The 20,413-nt window shown below is 42.6% G+C and overlaps 2 protein-coding genes across 2 annotated transcripts; both read right to left on the reverse strand.

The window, feature by feature from the left end:
* Positions 1 to 472: 472 nt before the first annotated feature.
* LOC127598688 (uncharacterized) lies at positions 473 to 8,483 on the reverse strand. Its single transcript, XM_052062392.1, has 11 exons — positions 7,925 to 8,483; positions 6,124 to 6,998; positions 4,575 to 4,672; positions 4,318 to 4,490; positions 3,063 to 3,202; positions 2,881 to 2,984; positions 2,749 to 2,809; positions 2,443 to 2,531; positions 2,139 to 2,279; positions 1,057 to 1,157; positions 473 to 981 (listed from the first exon to the last, which is right to left on the reverse strand). The coding sequence occupies exons 1-11, from the start codon at positions 7,939 to 7,941 to the stop codon at positions 639 to 641; spliced, it is 2,142 nt and encodes a 713-aa protein (XP_051918352.1). The 5' UTR covers positions 7,942 to 8,483; the 3' UTR covers positions 473 to 638.
* Positions 8,484 to 9,894: 1,411 nt separating this feature from the next.
* On the reverse strand, positions 9,895 to 17,940 carry slc3a2a (solute carrier family 3 member 2a). The gene is made up of 12 exons (XM_052062960.1): positions 17,841 to 17,940; positions 17,587 to 17,740; positions 16,673 to 16,878; positions 15,919 to 16,103; positions 15,208 to 15,381; positions 13,518 to 13,612; positions 13,286 to 13,425; positions 12,761 to 12,870; positions 12,487 to 12,686; positions 11,644 to 11,724; positions 11,345 to 11,564; positions 9,895 to 10,461 (listed from the first exon to the last, which is right to left on the reverse strand). Exons 3-12 carry the CDS (start codon positions 16,861 to 16,863, stop codon positions 10,322 to 10,324), a joined length of 1,536 nt encoding a protein of 511 aa, XP_051918920.1. The 5' UTR covers positions 16,864 to 16,878; positions 17,587 to 17,740; positions 17,841 to 17,940; the 3' UTR covers positions 9,895 to 10,321.
* Positions 17,941 to 20,413: the final 2,473 nt, after the last annotated feature.

Below are 20,413 nucleotides of genomic sequence, written 5' to 3' on the forward strand. Positions count from 1 at the left end.
CTCATTCATTCATTCATTCATCTTCCGAGCCGCTTGATCCTCACTAGGGTCGCGGGGAGTGCTGGAGCCCATCCCAGCCGTCTTCGGGCAGTAGGCGGGGGACACCCTGAATCGGTTGCCAGCCAATCGCAGGGCACACAGAAACGAACAACCATTCGCACTCACACTCACACCTAGGGACAATTTAGAGTGTTCAATCAGCCTGCCACGCATGTTTTTGGAATGTGGGAGGAAACCGGAGCACCCGGAGAAAACCCACGCAGGCCCGGGGAGAACATGCAAACTCCACACAGGGAGGCCGGAGCTGGAATCGAACCCGGTACCTCTGCACTGTGAAGCCGACGTGCTAACCACTGGACTACCGGGCCGCCTTGAGATACAACTACAAGATTTAAAACATCTGCTGAAGTGATAGTAAGCCTGCAAAAAAAAAATCGATCTAATGTGTACATAATAACCATTCAGCAGCCACTAGATTCCAAAGACTTGCACACTTTAATGGGCTTCGATACAATTCTGACCATGTCCAAATGCTTACAATACACATTCAAACATGGCTTGCGTGGAAGCAGAAGAATACAAAAAGAGACTTTTGCCGATGACGCTCAACTACCGTGATGCAGGAAATGACACACGATTTAAGGTACGTAAGACTCCATTTGAAACTCTGCAAAGGAGTGCCACGACTGGTTAAAAACTGAAACGTGCGGGGGTTCTTTTGGTTTGGAATCATCAGCATCGACAACGGCGCTTACGTAAAGGTTTGGGTCTCCGGTGAAAGTGGATGCGAGCGGCAAGCTACCACTGTGGCAAGCAAAAGGCTCAGGACTGACGCTGTGACTGCTTTGACGGTAGAAGTCATCGATTGAGGAGTCAACCGCAGGAGTCAAGTGTTGAACCAGGAGATTGTTGCGCCAGGCTTTTGAAAACTTCCGATGGACTTTCATGTGAGCGTTTCGGGACTTGATCTTGTTGAACATTCTGGAGCAAACAGAGAAAATGATTACACGGCATCCACAATTTTATTATTTTTTTTAAAGAACAGGGTTGACCCACTTGCCGCACTTTGTGCAAGGGAAGGAGCCGGCCAATGGGAGCCCAGGGCACACCTCCTGCGGTCCAGACTGCTTTTCCGCTGGCAGGGAGGCGGCAATATCCTGCATAAGATGGCACCAGTCTTGATTTAGGCCCAACCAAGTGATTATTGTTCACCAAAACGAACAAAATAACTAAAGCTAAAATGGAAAAAAGATCATTTTTGCTAAGAGAAATAAAATAATAAGGAAAATGTATTTATGAAAAAATAAAAACTAACTGAAACTACAAAAAAAAAATCAATATTAGTTGATTTTTCTCTCAGCTGTGACAAATACGAAATGATGTCCCTGTAATTCATATCTTTGGTGTTGCATTCGTTAAAGGACCAAAAATATAATTTTACTCATTATAGATTGTTTTTAATTCATTAATAATGTTTTAATATATTTAATTTTTCTCATTATTACTATTAACATTTTAATAAGCTTATATCTACATTTGATCATTTCTATTTATTTATCTACTTTTTGTTCTTCTACTTCTCTCTCTCTCTCGTAATTTTGCTGCTGTAAATTGGGAATTTCTCCGTTGTGAGACAAATAAAGGTTTTCTTATCTTATTTTATCTCATTCATTCATTCATTCATCTTCCGAGCCGCTTGATCCTCACTAGGGTCGCGGGGGGTGCTGGAGCCTATCCCAGCCGTCTTCGGGCAGTAGTTGGGGGACACCCTGAATCAGTTGCCAGCCAATCGCAGGGCACACAGAGACAAACAACCATCCACGCTCACACTCACACCTTGGGACAATTCAGAGTGTTCAATCAGCCTGCCACGCATGTTTTTGGAATGTGGGAGGAAACCGGAGCACCCGGAGAAAACCCACGCAGACCCGGGGAGAACATGCAAACTCCACACAGGGAGGCCGGAGCTGGAATCGAACCCGGTACCTCTGCACTGTGAAGCCCACGTGCTAACCACTGGACTACCGGACCGCCCCTTATTTTATCTTAATCTGCCAAAATATCGAAATCGGCATCGGCCTTTATGAGTCGGGGCCCTAACCGTAATTCAGCATCAATTCTGCCACTGAAGTACTCACAACAAGAGTGATCTTGTGTCGCTCCGACTCCCCTCCCTTCTCATCACGACTCTTCAGCTTTGTATATTTGTGCCGCTTGGCTTGGCTTTTGTTGACGAGGTAATAAAATTCCACACACTGGTTCACCGTTTTAGTCTTCACCTGCAACACACAAACGCTATCCAAGTGTGCAACGTGCAAGAAAACGTCCATTCTTAAACAGCTCACTTGATGACACTTTCTTTGGCGCCGTGACTCAATAGTGAAGCATGAATATGCAGGAGGCGGGGTTGGGGGGTGGGGGTGGGGGGGGGGGGGGTTATACCTTTTTGTGTATGAGCGAGAAGTTTTTCCCATGAGTTTTCAGGGCTTCGTTGAAGGTTCTCTTTTCACTCTCGGTCCAAACGTCACTACCTGGACAAGAAGATGACAAATGCGGTATTGTAAGAGTGAACCACAACAAGGGGAAAGGTGGTGGGGAGGTGGGGGTGCGGGGGGAGGAGACAAAGACCTCCTTTGTACCCACAGTGGTGCTCTCCTTTGCCGACTAATTCATTGTTTTAAAGCCCAATGTCACTTGCTGTGGGGAGGGTCTATGTATACAGATGCGCAGGTGGAGGTCAAAGGTTACCGGCATAGTGGTAGTCTTCTATCGGTGATGTCCCCGTTAGCAGGAGCATCTCCAGCGCGGCCTGCATGGGAGAGCAGCTGAGCTGTGAGGCATGCAATGACCGACATGCGAAAAGACGCAGACCGCACCTACCATGATGTTGGTCTGACAGGCGTGCAGAGAGTGCAGGGCCAGCTCGATGTTGCTGCCCCCTCCTGGAAAGCAACCGGAGCTGCTCAGCAGCAGCAGCTTTTCCACTGAGCGGCCACAAAAAGATGTTTTGTGTCGTAAACCTAGCGAATATTCAGACCATTCCAGCGCGGACACCTGTTCACCTTGTTCCTGTGTCTTGCGGCTCTCTGTGATCGCCTCACATGACTTCCACAGAGACTGTTCCCAGCTTGGTTTTTCCCCGCCCTCGCCAAAGCTCAGCGCGGGGACCTCCGCCTGGAAATCACTGCCGATATTGATCATTCTGAGGAGAAAGAAAGGCCAATTGTCGGCATTATCGGGTTCCTAATTAAAGAAGCCTTATCTTGCTACCCTCCAAGACAAATGGTGTCAGACGTCTCAAAATAAAAGCAATGATACATGAAAGCATGAGTCCAGGATAAGAAAAATGAAGAATGAATAAGGCCAAAGCAAGACAAGTGGGGCTTTGTGCTGCTCATTCTGGTGCACACCTCTTTATCACCAGATAGGACAAACATACGGGTTTATAGTACAGTCACTCTTCACAGAGGATAAAGAATATATGCCTGTTAAGTCTTCAGATATCCATGCTCATAGATGCTAATTGAGCCTATGGAGCAAGGAGTGTATGTTATCATTAAAGAAGCAAAGGCTATTTCATTCATTCATTCATTCATCTTCCGAACCGCTTGATCCTCACTAGGGTCGCGGGGGGTGCTGGAGCCTATCCCAGCTGTGGGAGGAAACCGGAGCACCCGGAGAAAACCCACACAGGCCCGGGGAGAACATGCAAACTCCACACAGGGAGGCCGGAGCTGGAATCGAACCCGGTACCTCTGCACTGTGAAGCCGACGTGCTAACCACTGGACTACCGGGCCGCCCTCGACCCATATTGTTCAAATTAATTCATGATAATTGCACATATAAGATTTTAGCTTAAAATTTCGCTCACTGAAAATCAAGCATAATTGTTATAATTAAAGACTCTCTCTCTCTCTCTCTCTCTCTCTCGCTCTCTCGCTCTCTCTCTCTCTCTATATATATATATATATATTATATAAACACACATTAAAAGGCTACAAATAATTATTTTTTTAAATGGAGATTAATCTGCAGTATATTTTGTCGATGAATACGATTTTATAAAGACTGTTCAATAATAGGACATTAATTTAAATTGGCAGTGCGGAGAATGGCTGAATGTTTTTCTTCTCCTTTCTATTATTCAGTTTCTGGATTAGCATGTCATAAAATGTTGATCACTGTTTTCCTAATTAAAAGCCGATTTTGTATATGTGTTATCAGAATAAGTCTGCATAAATCAATAATTCTTTCTTTCGTTATTTTCCAGATTTTACACACACATTTTCACCTTCTTGATTGGTGAATAGACTTACGCTTCCGCAGCTTGCGGATCCTTCTCTCTTGGCTGAATGGAGGAAAAGGAGGAATAAAGGCCGGTCCCTTCACGGGCCGGGTTGAGGAGGGGCCGAGGTGTATAGTGAGCTCTCTTTTCCTGGCTAGAGTGAAGGAGACTGGGAAATGGAGTTCCAGTGTAGGTTTGGGCTTTCTACAAGAAGAAGCAGTATGGTGAGTGTGTTGCTAGGGGGAGGAAAAAAAAATTGTGGCCCAAAATGGGGTGAGACTTGGTTACCCAATGGGAAGAAACGCTTCCAGTCGCCTGACTTGGTGCTGCTTGACTCTGGTTTCTGCGTGATTTGAGAGAGGACTTTCCAAGTGAGAGCAGCTGTTCTGTAATTGTATGAAGAGATGGAAGACACTTTTTTAAATATTTTTTTTATTGGGGGCGAAGGCTAAACTAGCTAGCTAGGAGGGCTGGGCAATTATGAGAAAAATAATAGTCACGGTTGATTTGCGATTGAAAATAGGATTAATATACACAATTATTCATTGATTTCAAAATGTAGTGTTCATTAAACTACTGAAATTTAAAAAAATAATAACAATAAATTGAAAGAAAAATAAAAATAACTGAAATTGAATGGAATGAAAATGCATCATCACTGAAATTAATAGCATTTTATATATATAGCTTTATTAATACTATTTTTTTTAACAGATTAAGAAGAATATATGCCGAGAAGTATTTTTATATTACTTCTCAGTATGTGTTCATACAGTTTTTGTGCGTGACTAATTTTTGTTTGAAGGAATATTACTCCTGGAGCTCGATGCTAATTGTCTATTAGCTGTTTAATGGGATTTTACATTGACTGCTAGCATTAGCACTGGCGACATTTTTAAATATAAAAATGATGTCTTGTATTTAAATATGTAATGTGTGAAATTCTTTTTGTTGTGTGTTCAGTTTTACAGTAAATTCCAATTGGGGGTCATTAATCGTTTTTCTTTGATTACATTTCAATTAATTGTCCAACTCTGCTAGCTCGCCAACTGCACGGTAGAGTGGAAAAACAGTTTGTCTCCACAATTCAAAAATCTTTTCACATCTCCAGCAGGAATACGTCCGTCAACCGATCGTACCTCTGAATTCTAAGGAATATTACTCCTGGAGCTCGATGCTAATTGTCTATTAGCTGTTTAATGGGATTTTATATTGACTGCTAGCATTAGCACTGACGACATTCTTAAATATAAAAATGATGTCTTGTATTTAAATATGTAATGTGTGAAATTCTTTTTGTTGTGTGTTCAGTTTTACAGTAAATTCCAATTGGGGGTCATTAATCGTTTTTCTTTGATTACATTTCAATTAATTGTCCAACTCTGCTAGCTCGCCAACTGCACGGTAGAGTGGAAAAACAGTTTGTCTCCACAATTCAAAAATCTTTTCACATCTCCAGCAGGAATACGTCCGTCAACCGATCGTACCTCTGAATTCTAAGGAATATTACTCCTGGAGCTCGATGCTAATTGTCTATTAGCTGTTTAATGGGATTTTACATTGACTGCTAGCATTAGCACTGGCGACATTCTTAAATATAAAAATGATGTCTTGTATTTAAATATGTAATGTGTGAAATTCTTTTTGTTGTGTGTTCAGTTTTACAGTAAATTCCAATTGGGGGTCTCATTAATCGTTTTTCTTTGATTACATTTCAATTAATTGTCCAACTCTGCTAGCTCGCTAACTGCACGGTAGAGTGGAAAAACAGTTTGTCTCCACAATTCAAAAATCTTTTCACATCTCCAGCAGGAATACCCCCGTCAACCGATCGTACCTCTGATGTAGTGCGAGGCTGTCAGGTTGCCCTGCGTGGTCCCGTCCGACCCGGCGGGTAACGTCCACATCATCCCAGAGGAGTTACGCGACGGCAGTGGCTGTGGGTTGGAAACAAAAAAGTGGAGGGGCCAGTTGTCGTTTCCTCCCTGCGAATGCGACTGGGTGCACGTCATGGCTGGTGAGTGAGAAAGGGCTGGCAAAGGCGTGAGAGGAGGACTGAGCACGGAGGATTCCAGGTGAGAGAATGGGAAGGGTGGCGCGCCGGACGAGCAGGTGTTGGGATTGAAGAACTTCTCTGACCCAAACTGCTCTCCTTTGGCCCCCCAAATGGGCCAGTGACTCTCGAGGACGTTTCTCTGTGGAACAGTTTCTAGGAAGGCATCAGATTTTTGGGTGGCTGGCACCTGGGGAGGATTCAGCGTGGGTAAAGTTTGAGGGAGCACTATTTGGCTCAGTGGAGTGGACTGGCACCAGGAAACCTCCGATAACGGGCTGGGGGTCTCGCCGCTCGACCCCAAATCCCAATTTTGGAACTCTCCAATACTTTGTCTCCATTTACTCAAAGCCGGAATAAAATTTTGAGCCGAATTTACTTCCCAGTTACTGTTGCTGTAAAATCCCGCCTCCGGATCGTCGCAGCTTCTCTCTTTTTCGCCGCTCTCCAACCAATCGAAGGCGGTCGCGTTCCGTCTTGCAGAAAAGAAAGACGTCACTTGGTTTTTCTCTTGACTTCCAAACTGCTGGGGTGAGTCCTGCGGGGAGTCCACTGCAGGGATCGTGTGGAAGGAGGGTCTTTGGAGGTGGTGGAGATGGCGATTGGAAAATTCCTGAGTGGACCAAAAGTCATCCATTGTGGCTGTTTGCTTACTGCAGCTAGGAGAGATGAGGAAAAATGCACATTTATGCTTTTTATGAAGCATTTTAGCTGCGTTAATTTAAGAAAAAAAATGGGTGTGATATGTCATTTCCAAATGTTACCTTAACCCTTCATGCATCCTAACGTGACACTGTAGTAAGCGCTGTCCCTGAAAGGCTTAAATACAAGAATAATATCCTGCTGTGTTTACAGTGTGTTTTAGGAAACTTGCTGAAAGGGTGAACCGAGGCCCATGTAAAGTACTTATATGGGGATTTCATTTTCTTGCATTTTATTTTAAAAGCCACAGGGGTGGGGTTCAACTCACAGTGATGGTTGGATAAAATGGTCGGGTTTTTAGGAAGAACGTTTGATGTAAAAACTCCATCCATCCAATAAAAACTGCGTTAAATATATCATGTGAGTGACTTGCTGTGGCGACCCCTGACTGGGTGAAAATGTTGGTCGTAAATCTATTTCCTGAAAACCTCATAGCCCGTTTCTTGGTAGGGTAATTTTTACCCCTTGTTGGATAAAAAATTTTGACACAATGTGCTGGGTATTAATAACCCAGCAGTGGCCCTGTGCCTTTTGGACCCAGCGCAGGGTTAGCTATGTCACCCAATTTGGGTTACTTTCGACCTGGCATTTTAAGTGTGCACACGCAATTTTTAAAAACTGAGAAACTTGTCTGTTCATGACCAAAAATCTTCACAAACTGAAAGGATAGTAAAATCCACCAAAGCACTGAGCTCAAGCACAAAGCTGCACAAACAATTCAAGTTAAGCTAACAAGCAAGAACAAAAATTATACTACTTGTTCAATGGTTATGAAGCATGAAGTCAGCAGACACCATTGGAAGACAGGACAGTAAGCGCAGAAGAGTGGAAAGACAAATTGCATACAGCTTGGGTTGACTTTTTCTGGTCGTTTGGGTTTTACCAGTTTTCGGCGCTCATGTGTTGTGCAGGTTGTCCTCATTCTCTGCTGTCTTGTCTTTCACGGCCTGTGTCGAGATCATCTTCTCTGCGCAAGCGGCCTCTTTTTTGTGCGTCACCTGAAAGTTTGCACACGCCTAAAATGATAAGTACAAACGCAGTGTCACACAGAATTAAGACAAAAGGCAGACGCAGGTGCAGCTGCCGTGTACACAGTAAACCGCACTGATCGCTCTTTCTCTGTCACACAAACACACACTTAACACTTGAGACAGGTGTCAGAAGCGACTCGCGGTGTAGTGATGTTGCCGCTTTGCCTTTTCGTCGTCGTGGTAACCACATCCTGAGGAAACAAACACTGATGATCTCCCTCTTTTAGGCTATGTTTAACTCGACATGCCCCCCACCCCATTCTTTCCATCTCGTTGTCTTCCTTTACCACTTTTTCACACCAACTGTGCTTTGCTTTCTTCTTTGCTGTTGCTGGCTGTTGTCACCTGCGCTCATCTGGCACCGCGAGTTATAAATCGATCTCATTAAGTAACTGCCACTTTAATATGGAAAAAACGAACGATACAGTCACCTGATTGGGAGGCCACTTTACCTCTTAACGAATTTTAATGAAAAGTCAACGGGTGAAACAGCACCATCTGGCGGACGAGCGTATACGTCGGTAAACACCTGAAAAATAAAATAACCAACGACTGATAAACATTTAGATCGTCTTCTTTCTCTTTACTTTATCTCCCCAATTTATTGTAATTAAGTCAAACATAAGTGTGTGGCTGAAACGTGTAAAGTCACATGGAGAACAAGGCCTGCTAAATGCTAATGTGCTATCAATAACGTAGCGGGTAGCAAAAACGAATCATTAAATTCCATGAAACATTACTGTCAAGTGATTAACACGGCCTGAATACACTCAAGGATTTTCAGACACCAAAAAAAATCTACATAGACGACAAAACGTAGATGTATTAATGTGCGTCTTATATTGCTTACCTTTCGAGCAAGCTGGTATAGAAGCGGTAATTAGAACTTTTAAAAATCACTATTGTATTGCATGTGGAATTAGCTTTTAAGCTGACATAGAGATACAAAAATTTACGTAACTAAACAAATTGGTGATTTATTGATAGTTTTTATTTTGTACATTGACATTTGAATTGTATTCGCATCCAATGAATGGTATCCAACTAAAGCCATTGTCAAACTAAGTAATTTTTCCTATTTACGAGTAGAAAAATTAGAGGAATCCATTCCATTCCCTCTACCAAGCTCACCTTGTTAAATTCAAAATATTTTTTCTTAGCAACATTATGGCACACTTTAATTTTGGATTTTATAAAGAGTAATAACACAATAAATGTAAATAATTAAACAGAGTGAATAATATATAGCGTGTTTGTGTTAGCATTAAGGTACAGTTGCATGGGTATTCCCAAAGGTAAAGTTGTTTGGTTCTTGTTGGGCACAAGTATGCGACATAAAGTAACGAAAAATGCACCAAATTTACTTTAAAATTCTCAACAAAAAAAAAGAAGACAGACAAGTTGTGTTCCTCCTCTGCAAGAAAAATCAGACCAAGTATGAGGTTAAAACATTTACTGCCTCCAAACGAACTAGGTGATAATTCATCATCATCTTCTGGTTAAAAAAATAATTTTACTCAAATTGTCAGATTAAGGTGCGAGTCAGAATGAGAGTCGGTCTCGGGTTTGCACGGAGGCGGCCAAGGCGACGAGTCGGGTTTGATTCATTTGTAACCTACGAAGTTCCCCTTTTGACACCACAGCGGATCTGAATTAACAGTTCCCTCCACTTGTTCTGACATTTGAGAAGATGCTGAGAAGTTGAACACAAATACTGAATTTACTGTTGAAGACATTTCTAATTTTGAAAAGTGATCTGCCACGAAGCAATGCATAAACATGTGGCGATTTCAGTTTGTCACACACGACAGGTAGACGCAAGTCAGTACAGAACTTTCGGTTTATTCCTTTCCGTTTGCGGACATTTCTTCAGGAACTCTTTAGTGTGAGAACAACATACACGAGTCGCAGGCTAAAACTTTCAATCTGATATTCAAACAACAAAATGACTAAAAATTGCTTTAAAAAAAGTAATCCAAACAGCTCACAGAGAAATAGCCAAACAACAATAACGGAATGTTAAACTTTTGTAAACAATCTGCATTTTCACTGAGTGCATGTCTGAAACGTAGCCAGCTTTTGAATAAATGCAAATGGACTGGCCAATGCGCAATAATTGAATAATTCATTCATCAAATTTAGTTGTGTGAAACCTGTCCAGACAAATGCTGTGAATCTTTCGAACAGAAAAATCTTTGTAAAACAATGATTTAATCTAATGCTGAATTTCTTGCAACTGAGCGCCATCTTCAGCCCGTGTAGGGGAAATGCAGGAGGACACCTTGTCCAGGGCGCAAAGTGATTTTGTCCAAGTCGACTGTGGAGTCTGCCTCCATTTCTGGATCCGTGGACAACTTGACCGTAGCAGTTTTTGGTAACTCGATTCCTTCTGTAGGGGGGGAAAAAAATCGTCGGAAAGTGAATTCAGAGATTTGTTTGATATGCATAAAACATTTCAATGATGATTGTCGATAATGATTCAAGAATATGCGCCAAAACGGATGTCTCATTTTTTTGGCTATATATTTCAGGTTTGATCGCAACAAACCAGCTAAATGTCATCATGATTGCCTTATAACTCCTCCTTACTTAACTAATTTATGACTTCTCAGCGCTGTGCTAATAACGAAAAGGGAATTAATTAACATGATCTGTGCTGGTACCCTTCAGTTACAATGGTACATGCGGTTGTGGAACAGTTAACCGCATTAGCTTGCTAGCATCTGTGACATCCGTTTGCGGCACTTATTATGTGGACATAACGCCATGTTGTTAGCAATTGTGCAGATTGAGAGTCAGCTAACCTAATAAGAATTGTTTGTCCTTGCAATTTCATGTCGGGACGGTGTAATATTTCTGTTAATTATCCATGTACAGGTATGTTATGCTAAATGTACTTTTTTGGGCCACTAGATGATGTCTTTTCTTTGAATTTTGGGCATTATACACTGTACACATACACAAGGGAACTCAATGTGCTTCACATAATAAAGAAGTGCAACATGTGAAAGCAGTTAGAAAACAAAAGAGATAAAGACATTTAGAAGGCAAGTAAAACTGTGAAAAGCAGAGTTTATACGTTATTGGTATGTTTTGAAACTGCATTCATATTACTCACTTTGATCATAAAGCATACCAGCAAACCCAGAAACCCTATTAATTACGGTAGTACGCAATTGTACCCTGTTGTTGGCCATGAGTGTACACACGCCAAGGAGAAAAACACAAGGGGGAACAAATTAATCAAAAAAGTCTAGCGTGGCTGAACTTGCCTGTCGATGCCAGCGCGAGCCGGAGCGTCTCTGAGGCTTCGCCCCAGTTGACCGCCGTGACAAATCTTTCGCTCTGGTCCCACAGGCGCAGGAATGCAAGCGAGGAGGTGGAAGAGTGGAGAGGGTAGTAGTCGCCGTGGAGGAGGGAGCGCTCTTTCCCTCGCAGGTCACTGAGAGATCTGAACCACGTCCTCATGGCAACGTATTCCTCGCGCTCAGCCTGCACGGGGGCAAAATGGGGCAGGTGTGAAAACTCAAACGTCCAAACTTAGAAACACTGAGCGTCTTTCAGCGCTGACCTCTGTAGTCTCATTGACGGTGGCTCCTTCAGCCTTAGTGTCTTTCTCGAGGTCCCAAACCATTTTGGGAGGTTTTTCACCCTGATGGGGGTACAAACATCGTTAGACTGAGAGTGTTCCACATTATATCACAGGTAACTCATGCCTGTGCTACTTTACAGGTTTGAAATACTACTTGTGAACGTTCACTGACAAGTACTTTTCCTTCATTTGTTTTTTTTTTTTTTTGAAAAGTCAAATTTAAAATTGTGCGCCTTCATCATAGCACCACGTTGTGCCGCTGCATTTGTTGCTGCTCCGTGTAGTAGCAGTTGCTTGCTTAAATTACCATAAAAAGAAATGCTAATTTCCATTAGCCCCTGTATGGTCTTTCGCATTATATGTTAGCTGTAAGCTAGTAGTTTTGTGAGACGAAAGCGGGTAGTGTTGGAACAGTAAACTTTGACCGGGTGTGTCAAACATCCCAGAACTAATTTATGAAGTTTGTTTTAAGAGGTTAAAAAGTGCTTAAAATATGTCGCGAAGGTGAAAAAAAATTATTCGGTCTCTCTACAGCAGTGATTATCACCCTGGGTCCATTCATGGGGTGACATTATTTTTTAATCAAAAAACAATTCAAAGCTCTTCCACTAGATGGCAGAAGGTAACATACATGATCGTTGGCAATATTTAATTTTTTGGTTTGTTACTATGCTGTGAGGTTTTCCTATGCAAAATATGTGACTTGTTTCAATGAAGCTTGGCAAACACAGCTCCATGGCCAAGATTTTTATCCATTGTGGACAAGTCTGGAACATCCCACAAAAAAATCTAAGCAAAAAGCAAATCTTCAAATGGCCGTACCTGCATCTGAAGGCCAATCTCATCACCGTAGCTGAAGACCGGCGTTCCGGGCATGGTGAAGAGTAGCAGCTGGTAGAGGCGGATCAGCGCCCGAGATGCGGCCCGTTTGGACAGTTGTTCCCGCTGGGCGGCGCCCAGACCCCAGGCCAGACTTCTTTGCTCGGAGTGCAGGTCGTTCAGCATCTTGATGCGCTCCGCACCTTTTTGGGGAAAAATTGGCGGTCAATTGCCAAAACTGGACGGAGGTGGCGAGCGTGCAGCGTTCACAACCTACCTTGACCATTGGCGCTAAGCAGGTCCGACAGCACCAGATCAGCGCCGGAGGTGTTGAGCAGCCGGGAGATCTCGACGGGTGAGATGCCTTTGGCCACGCCCATTAGCATCCTGGAAAAATTAGACCCAGTTCAGCCAAGACAAAAAAGGCTGTTGGTCATCACTACGAGTTTGCCATTTAGTTATTTATATATATATATATATATATTTATTTATTTTTTTTTTTTTTTTTTGGGTGTACTCGAAGGTAATAAATTTGAGCACCAGCTGACTTTTTAGTCCATTGTATAAAAATCCCTATCCAGCGGGGTAAACAAGGGCTCACTTTGAAGCCGCTTTCTGAACCCAGCCCTCCCCTACAGCGCTGGAATGTTTTTCATTCCACGCTGCGCTACAGCGTCTACCTGCCAAACGTAAACTTTCTCATACGCCCTGGAAATCATCTCAAATCCCAACTTCCTGCGTTTTCAAAGTTCGATCTAAAACGCCTACTCAAACCGTTTACTTTGCGGCAAAGCGCTGTTACTTTTTGTTGGCGTCGTCCTCTGTGTCATTGCCCTTAACCACGGCCAGCAAACGAGATAAGTCGGAAGAGTTGGAGACAGTGGCGAGGTCGGAGACCTTGATGCCGTCGACGCCCAGATTGAGCCAGTGCTCCGCCGCCGCCTGCAAGACAAGAACGTGGGAGACGTTAAGCTGCCGTGAAATACCAAGAGGAGTTTCTTTGTGCGGATTGCTTAGACGTGAGTGGCTTCGACCTGGACGCTGTCCATCACGTCGTTGAGGTCGCCGCTGCTGAACCACGGGGAGGCTCCCCGGTAGTTTGGGGTCAAGTCGAGCACCACAGAAATACCTTAAAATGAGAAGGAGCGCAATTAGCAATGCTTCCCTAACGACAATGGTGCCGATCAACATTAGCGTCAATAAAAATGGACAAAAACAAAACAGATTACAATTGGGGGAAAAAAAACAAATGAAAACCAAAAGGTACTGAAACTACAACTTGTGTCTGTAAAAGTCACTAAAACTGTACTTGCGAAAATGGCATTTGATTTCATCTGGGACAATAATTTTGAATTAATTTATTTTGGGATCGCTTTACATCGGTACAGAAGAAGGAAGGTCGTTTTGAGAGTTGTCATTGGCTTTAAGACACAATAAATAAAGACCCTTTTTTTTCCCATCTTGCACTCCATAAATACTCCATGCATTAAAAAATAAAACTAATACAAAAACTAATAAAGACGAAACTACTATTAAGCATTTTTTTAAAATACAAACTGATTAAAACTAAAAAGCCTGCTCAAAAAAATTAAAACTGAGCTGAAAAGCTAAACAAAAACCAATTGCATTTAAAAATCTAAAACCATTCCAACCCTGGTTCGAGACCTGATTTTTCATCTTGCACTCCATAAATACTCCATGCATTAAAAAATAAAACTAATACAAAAACTAATAAAGACGAAACTACTATTAAGCATTTTTTTTAAATACAAACTGATTAAAACTAAAAAGCCTGCTCAAAAAAATAAAACTGAGCTGAAAAGCTAAATAAAAACCAATTACATTGAAAAATCTAAAACTATTCCAACCCTGGTTCGAGACTTGAAACCACTTTACCACCTTGTCATGTACTGCACAACAGAAGCAACACGTATACCCCCTGGGTAAATGGAATAGGTTCTTTTCTGTGTTTAACAAGTGTTATGACTGAACAACAATTTTTGATTCACATATTAGCCGCCATGTTGTTGTTTTTTTTTAATGGTCTTTTTCGGTCACAACCCAAAGTGTAAGAAAAAGGCACCAAAGCCCTGGTAAATGGGAAATGGGCGAGTTGTGTCAGGGAAGAATTCTTTTTTTTGTAGATAGATTGTAAAATTTGATTTTGCAAGAAGGATTTTAAAGCAGGGCGGCCCGGTAGTCCAGTGATTAGCACGTCGGCTTCACAGTGCAGAGGTACCGGGTTCGATTCCAGCTCCGGCCTCCCTGTGTGGAGTTTGCATGTTCTCCCCGGGTCTGCGTGGGTTTTCTCCGGGTGCTCCGGTTTCCTCCCACATTCCAAAAACATGCGTGGCAGGCTGATTGAACACTCTAAATTGTCCCTAGGTGTGAGTGTGAGCGTGAATGGTTGTTCGTCTCTGTGTGCCCTGCGATTGGTTGGCAACCGATTCAGGGTGTCCCCCGCCTACTGCCCGGAGACAACCGAGATCGGCTCCAGCACCCCCCGCGACCCTAGTGAGGATCAAGCGGTTCGGAAGATGATGATGATGATTTTAAAGCAATTTGGGATTATCCATTTTGCTACAGTCAACTTTTAAACTATTACTAAAGCCAATTTGAATCATTTTTAAATGGAATGTCGATTCCTTGCTGTGCTTCACGGTTGTGATGAGCAACATTTTACGCTATTGTTACTCAACTCATGAAACATGGCTGAGCACCCACCTTTCTTGTGGGCCTTTTCCAGCACAGTGATCAGGTCTTTCTCACTCCCCTGAGTCGGGTCGATCTTTTTCAGGTCGAGAGTGCTCGGCTGGTCGGCCTGCACGGTGTGAAGAGGGCCGAGAACCAAACCTTTCACTTTCAGCTGATTGACATCGTCCAGCTTTTTCTCAATACCTGGGACGAGCAAAAGAGGAGAGGGAATGTTGGCACGTTAAGAAGGTTACTTGTGGGTGGTGAACAATTCCGCCTTGCTGTCTGGCGACCCGCGTGAGCACAAAAAGATCTTTCATGGGGGAACAAGTCACATGCGGGGTGGTGCTTGGACTCCTGCCAAAGATCGGTTGGAACGGCTGGGCCTCCCTCCCGCAACATAATAAAAGAAAGGAGGACCCAAGGGTGGAAATCAAAGTGCTGAGCTGAGCTGTAAAATAGCAGAAGTCTAAACCGAATAGCTTGCCATACATAAAAAAAGGCCGGAGTTGCCTAACCTTCAGCTGATATCAGAGCTCATGATACTAAAGGAATGACTCAAGCGTTTTAGTGTCTGTGAGACCTTTAGACACCGCATGTGTCAGCAATTTAGTATGAAGCCAGCCTGTGAGAACTGGAGCCTTCTCCCTGGACACATGAGGTCTTTAGCTATTTTGAGGAAGTTATCTAGGGTCAATCTCGCAATCTTAATGTTGAGTCACAATGCAAAATATACAGCACCTGCCAATCCTTCAGAGAAAGCCTCGGCGTCCGAGATCTGGTAAAGGGGTCCGTGGTTCCACCACCTCATTTCTGGGATGGGTTTGCAACGCGGTGCCTGGACGATGATGGCGATGGCTCCGGCCAGCATGCCCAGCCAGCCCAGCCAGAAGAGGATGAGCAGCACCCAGCGAGTCCTCACCCATCTAAAAAAAAAAAAAAAAGGAAACGTTAAGGGTAACATTTTGGTGTTGAAATATGCAATGTTGAATTCTCTTTTGTTTGACCTATTAATTTTATAGTAAACTTTAAACAGGGAGTTACAAGTACATATAAGTAAACAGCTTAAAGCAAGAACACTTTGTAAAACTTTAATAAATGCGTTTCAATAAAAAAAACGTCTATCTGATGAACTTTCGCCGATTTTGTTGGGTCTGGAACGTACCCCCGGCTGTTTAGACTATGAACACTCAGAGGGGATCAAGCCTTTTCCGTTGCTGGTCCCTCTCTTTGGAATGACCTCCCACTGAACATTTGGCAAGCCCCCTTCGCTGCCCAGTTTTAAACCTCAAAACTCATTTGTATTCTTTGGCATTTGATTCGGCATGGCAGACAGTTGATCTTAGTTTTCCTGTTTTGTGGTTTCTGCTGTCTTCATTTCTTAATTTCTTGTTTTATCGTTGCGTTTATGATATTTGCTCCATGTACAGCACTTTGAATACAGCGATGGCTGTTTTAAAGTGCTCGAGAAATACACTTGAGTTGAGACTCTTACCCTGGAGTGCCAGCCACCTTCATGAGTTCTTCTTTGGACAGGCCTGTGAAAGCCACTTCATCCTCAGGAATCTTCACCTTAACGCTGCCATTTTTCTCACTGCTGCCAACCTGCCCATCGGCTGTCATGGGCTGCTTCTCAGTGTCCAACTCGCTGAGTTCCACATCCTTCATGTCGACGTCAGAGTTCATCTTTATTGAAGAGTGCTGGGGGGAAACATTCACAGAGTGGATGTCGTTAAGGCAAAATGACTTTGCTTTAACTTCAGGGGTCACTTTGGACAAACCCTGACTTTGACTGGAACCAGAGATGAAATATCAGTGGATAATAGAGATGTTCAAAATCCTCTGTAATGGCCTTTGGACCAAGTATTAAAATGTTTGTAAAATTTTACTTTAACAGACTTTAGAGCAAAAGTTTTTCAAATTCTAAAAATCCGATGGCCTTTAGAGCCACTATAGCGTTTGAGTCATTCAAAAATAATCCACTTTCATGGCCTTTTGAGAATTTGTTGAGGGTTTTTAAAGACGCTACAGCTTCAATGCTCTCTACTTTCCTACCTCGAGGCTCTTTTTCGATAATAAACCTGTTTTAACCTGTGCGTCGCAGACAATTAGTAATTGTCTGATGTAATTGTTAGTGAACGTTGCACGAAGCCAAGTTGCTAGCTAGCGTGCTAACCAGCCAATGGTTGAATAAAAAAATATATACAGTGTATATTAAAACTTGTGTAACAATTGCGTCGAATGGACAGCCCGATTACTCAGCGAGGGTGCCGTTTTTCCCGATAAATAATATTTCCCCCTATTTTTAACACGTTAAACAAAGAATGACGCAAACGACACGTCATCGAGACACGTGTTCGTTTATAGTAAAGTGTTGGTAAAAACTGGGAATAAAATTATTGTATTTACCTGGGTTGTGTAAATGATGAACCCGTAGCTTTATTTGGCCGACCCTTTCCAAGCAGTTTGTAATCTGATGAGGTAAGAAGCTCAGCGTGTTTATGTAGCTGCCCTGGAAAGTCGCCCCCCACCCCCTCGTGCTGTGGGTGGCGACTCGCTCTTCCTAGAAAACAAGTTCAGACGACGCCCTATAAAAATTATTTCGAGCAGATTCGCAAATTTTCATCTAAAACGGATACGGTGTATCAATAGTTGCCACCTACTAGTCTGTCCTGCGTGTCCGTTGATCCGGTTTGAGAAAAGCCGGAAAAAATGGTTTCGTCGGAAGGAGTACGAAAGCAAACACTGAAGCGTTTGGTCAACAACTTGTGACACAATCAAGCGTTTCAATAGAACTTGTGACGAAGTCAATCCAAATATAATCACTTTCAATCAACTGTTTGATTGGATCACCGGTTGAAGTTTGAAAAGCACCGCAGAGGGAACAATATGAAAGTAATGACACTGAAATGACTAACATTGACCCAAGTGTAGTTCTGGGAAAAGCTCCAATAGAAATGACATGTGATGTACCGCTGGAGTGTATTCTTGGCATTGAACTCGACGGGGAACGAAATGACGTATTAAACTCAAAACACAGATGGCCAGAATTAAGGCCAGAGAATTGCTTTAATCTGTGTATTTTTCGAAGGTTTTGATCTTATTTTGTAGTGCACATATAAAATGTTTGGGGTTCCGGTTTCATCGCAGTATCGGTTTATAAATTGACTGGAGTTCAACTGATTAGTCGACTAATAGACTTTACTACTTTGCCTCGATGATTAAACACTACTTATGACAAATAAAGTTCTTGTTAGCACATGGTTGTCTGTGCATTATTAGACATAACATTTTGGCTACTTCATGTTACCAGTTTGAAGGTACCGCCGCTATGAATCTTTAAGCTAATGGCGCTCGGAATAGCCAAAGCTAGTTCCGCTAACCGCGATACTCAACCACCGTCATCCTATTTATTACCCTGGCAGAGTGGAAAATCCTCTCTACATACTCCTGCTATTTACATCTACAATTTTACTAAAGTGTAATGGTGTATTGGATATTAACTCTTTTTTTTCTGTGCCTATGCATTGAAATATGTCTTCACATGAAACCAATTCATCAATGTTCATCTTGGAATTGAAGCGGACTTTCATGGGACAGGAGAAGAGAGTCAATCTCTCTTTTTCGATAATGGATGCTACAGCTTCTTATTGCTTTTGACCCCTCAACTTACACTTTCAAGCTTAGCTTGTAGGAGAAGTGTGCATATTGCAGCATGACGTCTTCGATCCACTGGTAAAAAGGACACTTTGATTCGCTCCTCTTTCATCTATAACTGCTTCAGATAAAATGTATGCAGGAAAGTGGTTAAGAGTGCACGATTGTCTGTGTCTCATGTGTTGTTTTGTATTGTTTTGTCTTTTTTTTTTAACTTTTCTTTTGATAGCGGCGCGGACACCCGCAGCGGCTCCTCTTGTTTTATGTTAAGATGGAAGAAATTTCATCTGTGCTGTATGTTACACACAGTACATTTGACAATAAAGCTTATCCAATCCAATCACCAAACCCTCGAGAGTGGTGATCTTTAAGCTTTAATTAAGTCATCAGGAACATGATGTGTACTAATGTCATTTTTAAAAATCTAACACGTGACTTGGACGTGACAGGAGAAGCCAAATACACGTGCCACCTGTTGCTGTTTTTAACTAGCGACCGTGTTTGTGTGCGCCTGGCTGAGTTTCTGTAACAGAGATGTTGACCTAGTACATATAAGCCGCCCTGCAGAAAACTAGTTTTTCACGAGTCTCATCATTGTAGGGAGATAAAAGATATCGGGAAGAGAAGAGATCAACCCGGAAACGAGGTGGCGCTCAAGGAAAGAGGGGAAGGGCATGGGGCGCATCAATATGTTCTGGAATTTGCGAACTAGGTGAATGAAGGAAAAATATTTTTCAGCATAAAGCTTGCAAAAATCAATTTCATGAAAACAACAACACGAATAAGCCTTTAAAAGGTTATTTCAGATGTGTGGGTGCGTACAATGCGAATCTGAAGGACCAGGCAGATGCACGTGAGCGCCCACATGCAGGGTCTCGCTCGAAATTCCTTTCTGATCCCTCTGAGGGAGTTTATTTTGCCTGCACAAGGCAAACGTTCTCACACGCGCACACACACCCACGAAAAACCGGTTTGGACTGGCCTACCATTTGAGGGGCCGTGTATTCAAGTAATTGTTACCGATCACACTGGAGCACAGTTGAACTTTTCTTCCAACGTGGCCTGCATTCCAATTCCAGAATACACTATGCGGAGATTAAGACATCCGTTGAGGACTTTTATGGCATAAGACAGAGAAAGTCAAAGGGTTGTTATGTCATATTATTGCTTTATGGCCTCACTGCACTTACACGCGTTCCAATACGTATTTATAATGAGATTGAAAAGTCTTAAACTGTCAGAGCAGAGTGGCGCAGCGGAAGCGTGCTGGGCCCATAACCCAGAGGTCGATGGATCGAAACCATCCTCTGCTACTTTTTTCTCAGCGTCAAAAAAAAAAAATCAAAATCGTTGATCCGCTTTAATAATTGTGTATTTTGTTTTATCAACAATGCAGGTTTGCGGACAGAAATCATGCATCGACATATATGTGGACTTCCCGAGTATGTTTGTTGTTGCTCTCTTTGTTCTGTTGTCTAAGACAGGATGAGGCCCCAAAAATTCTTTTTTTCCCGTTTGTTTTGAAAAAAAACACAGCTTGTAATGGACTGTTTCTGGAAGAAACGTGAAAATAAATACT

This window comes from Hippocampus zosterae, chromosome 1 (genome assembly GCF_025434085.1).
Source record: "Hippocampus zosterae strain Florida chromosome 1, ASM2543408v3, whole genome shotgun sequence".
Lineage (NCBI taxonomy): Eukaryota > Metazoa > Chordata > Actinopteri > Syngnathiformes > Syngnathidae > Hippocampus > Hippocampus zosterae.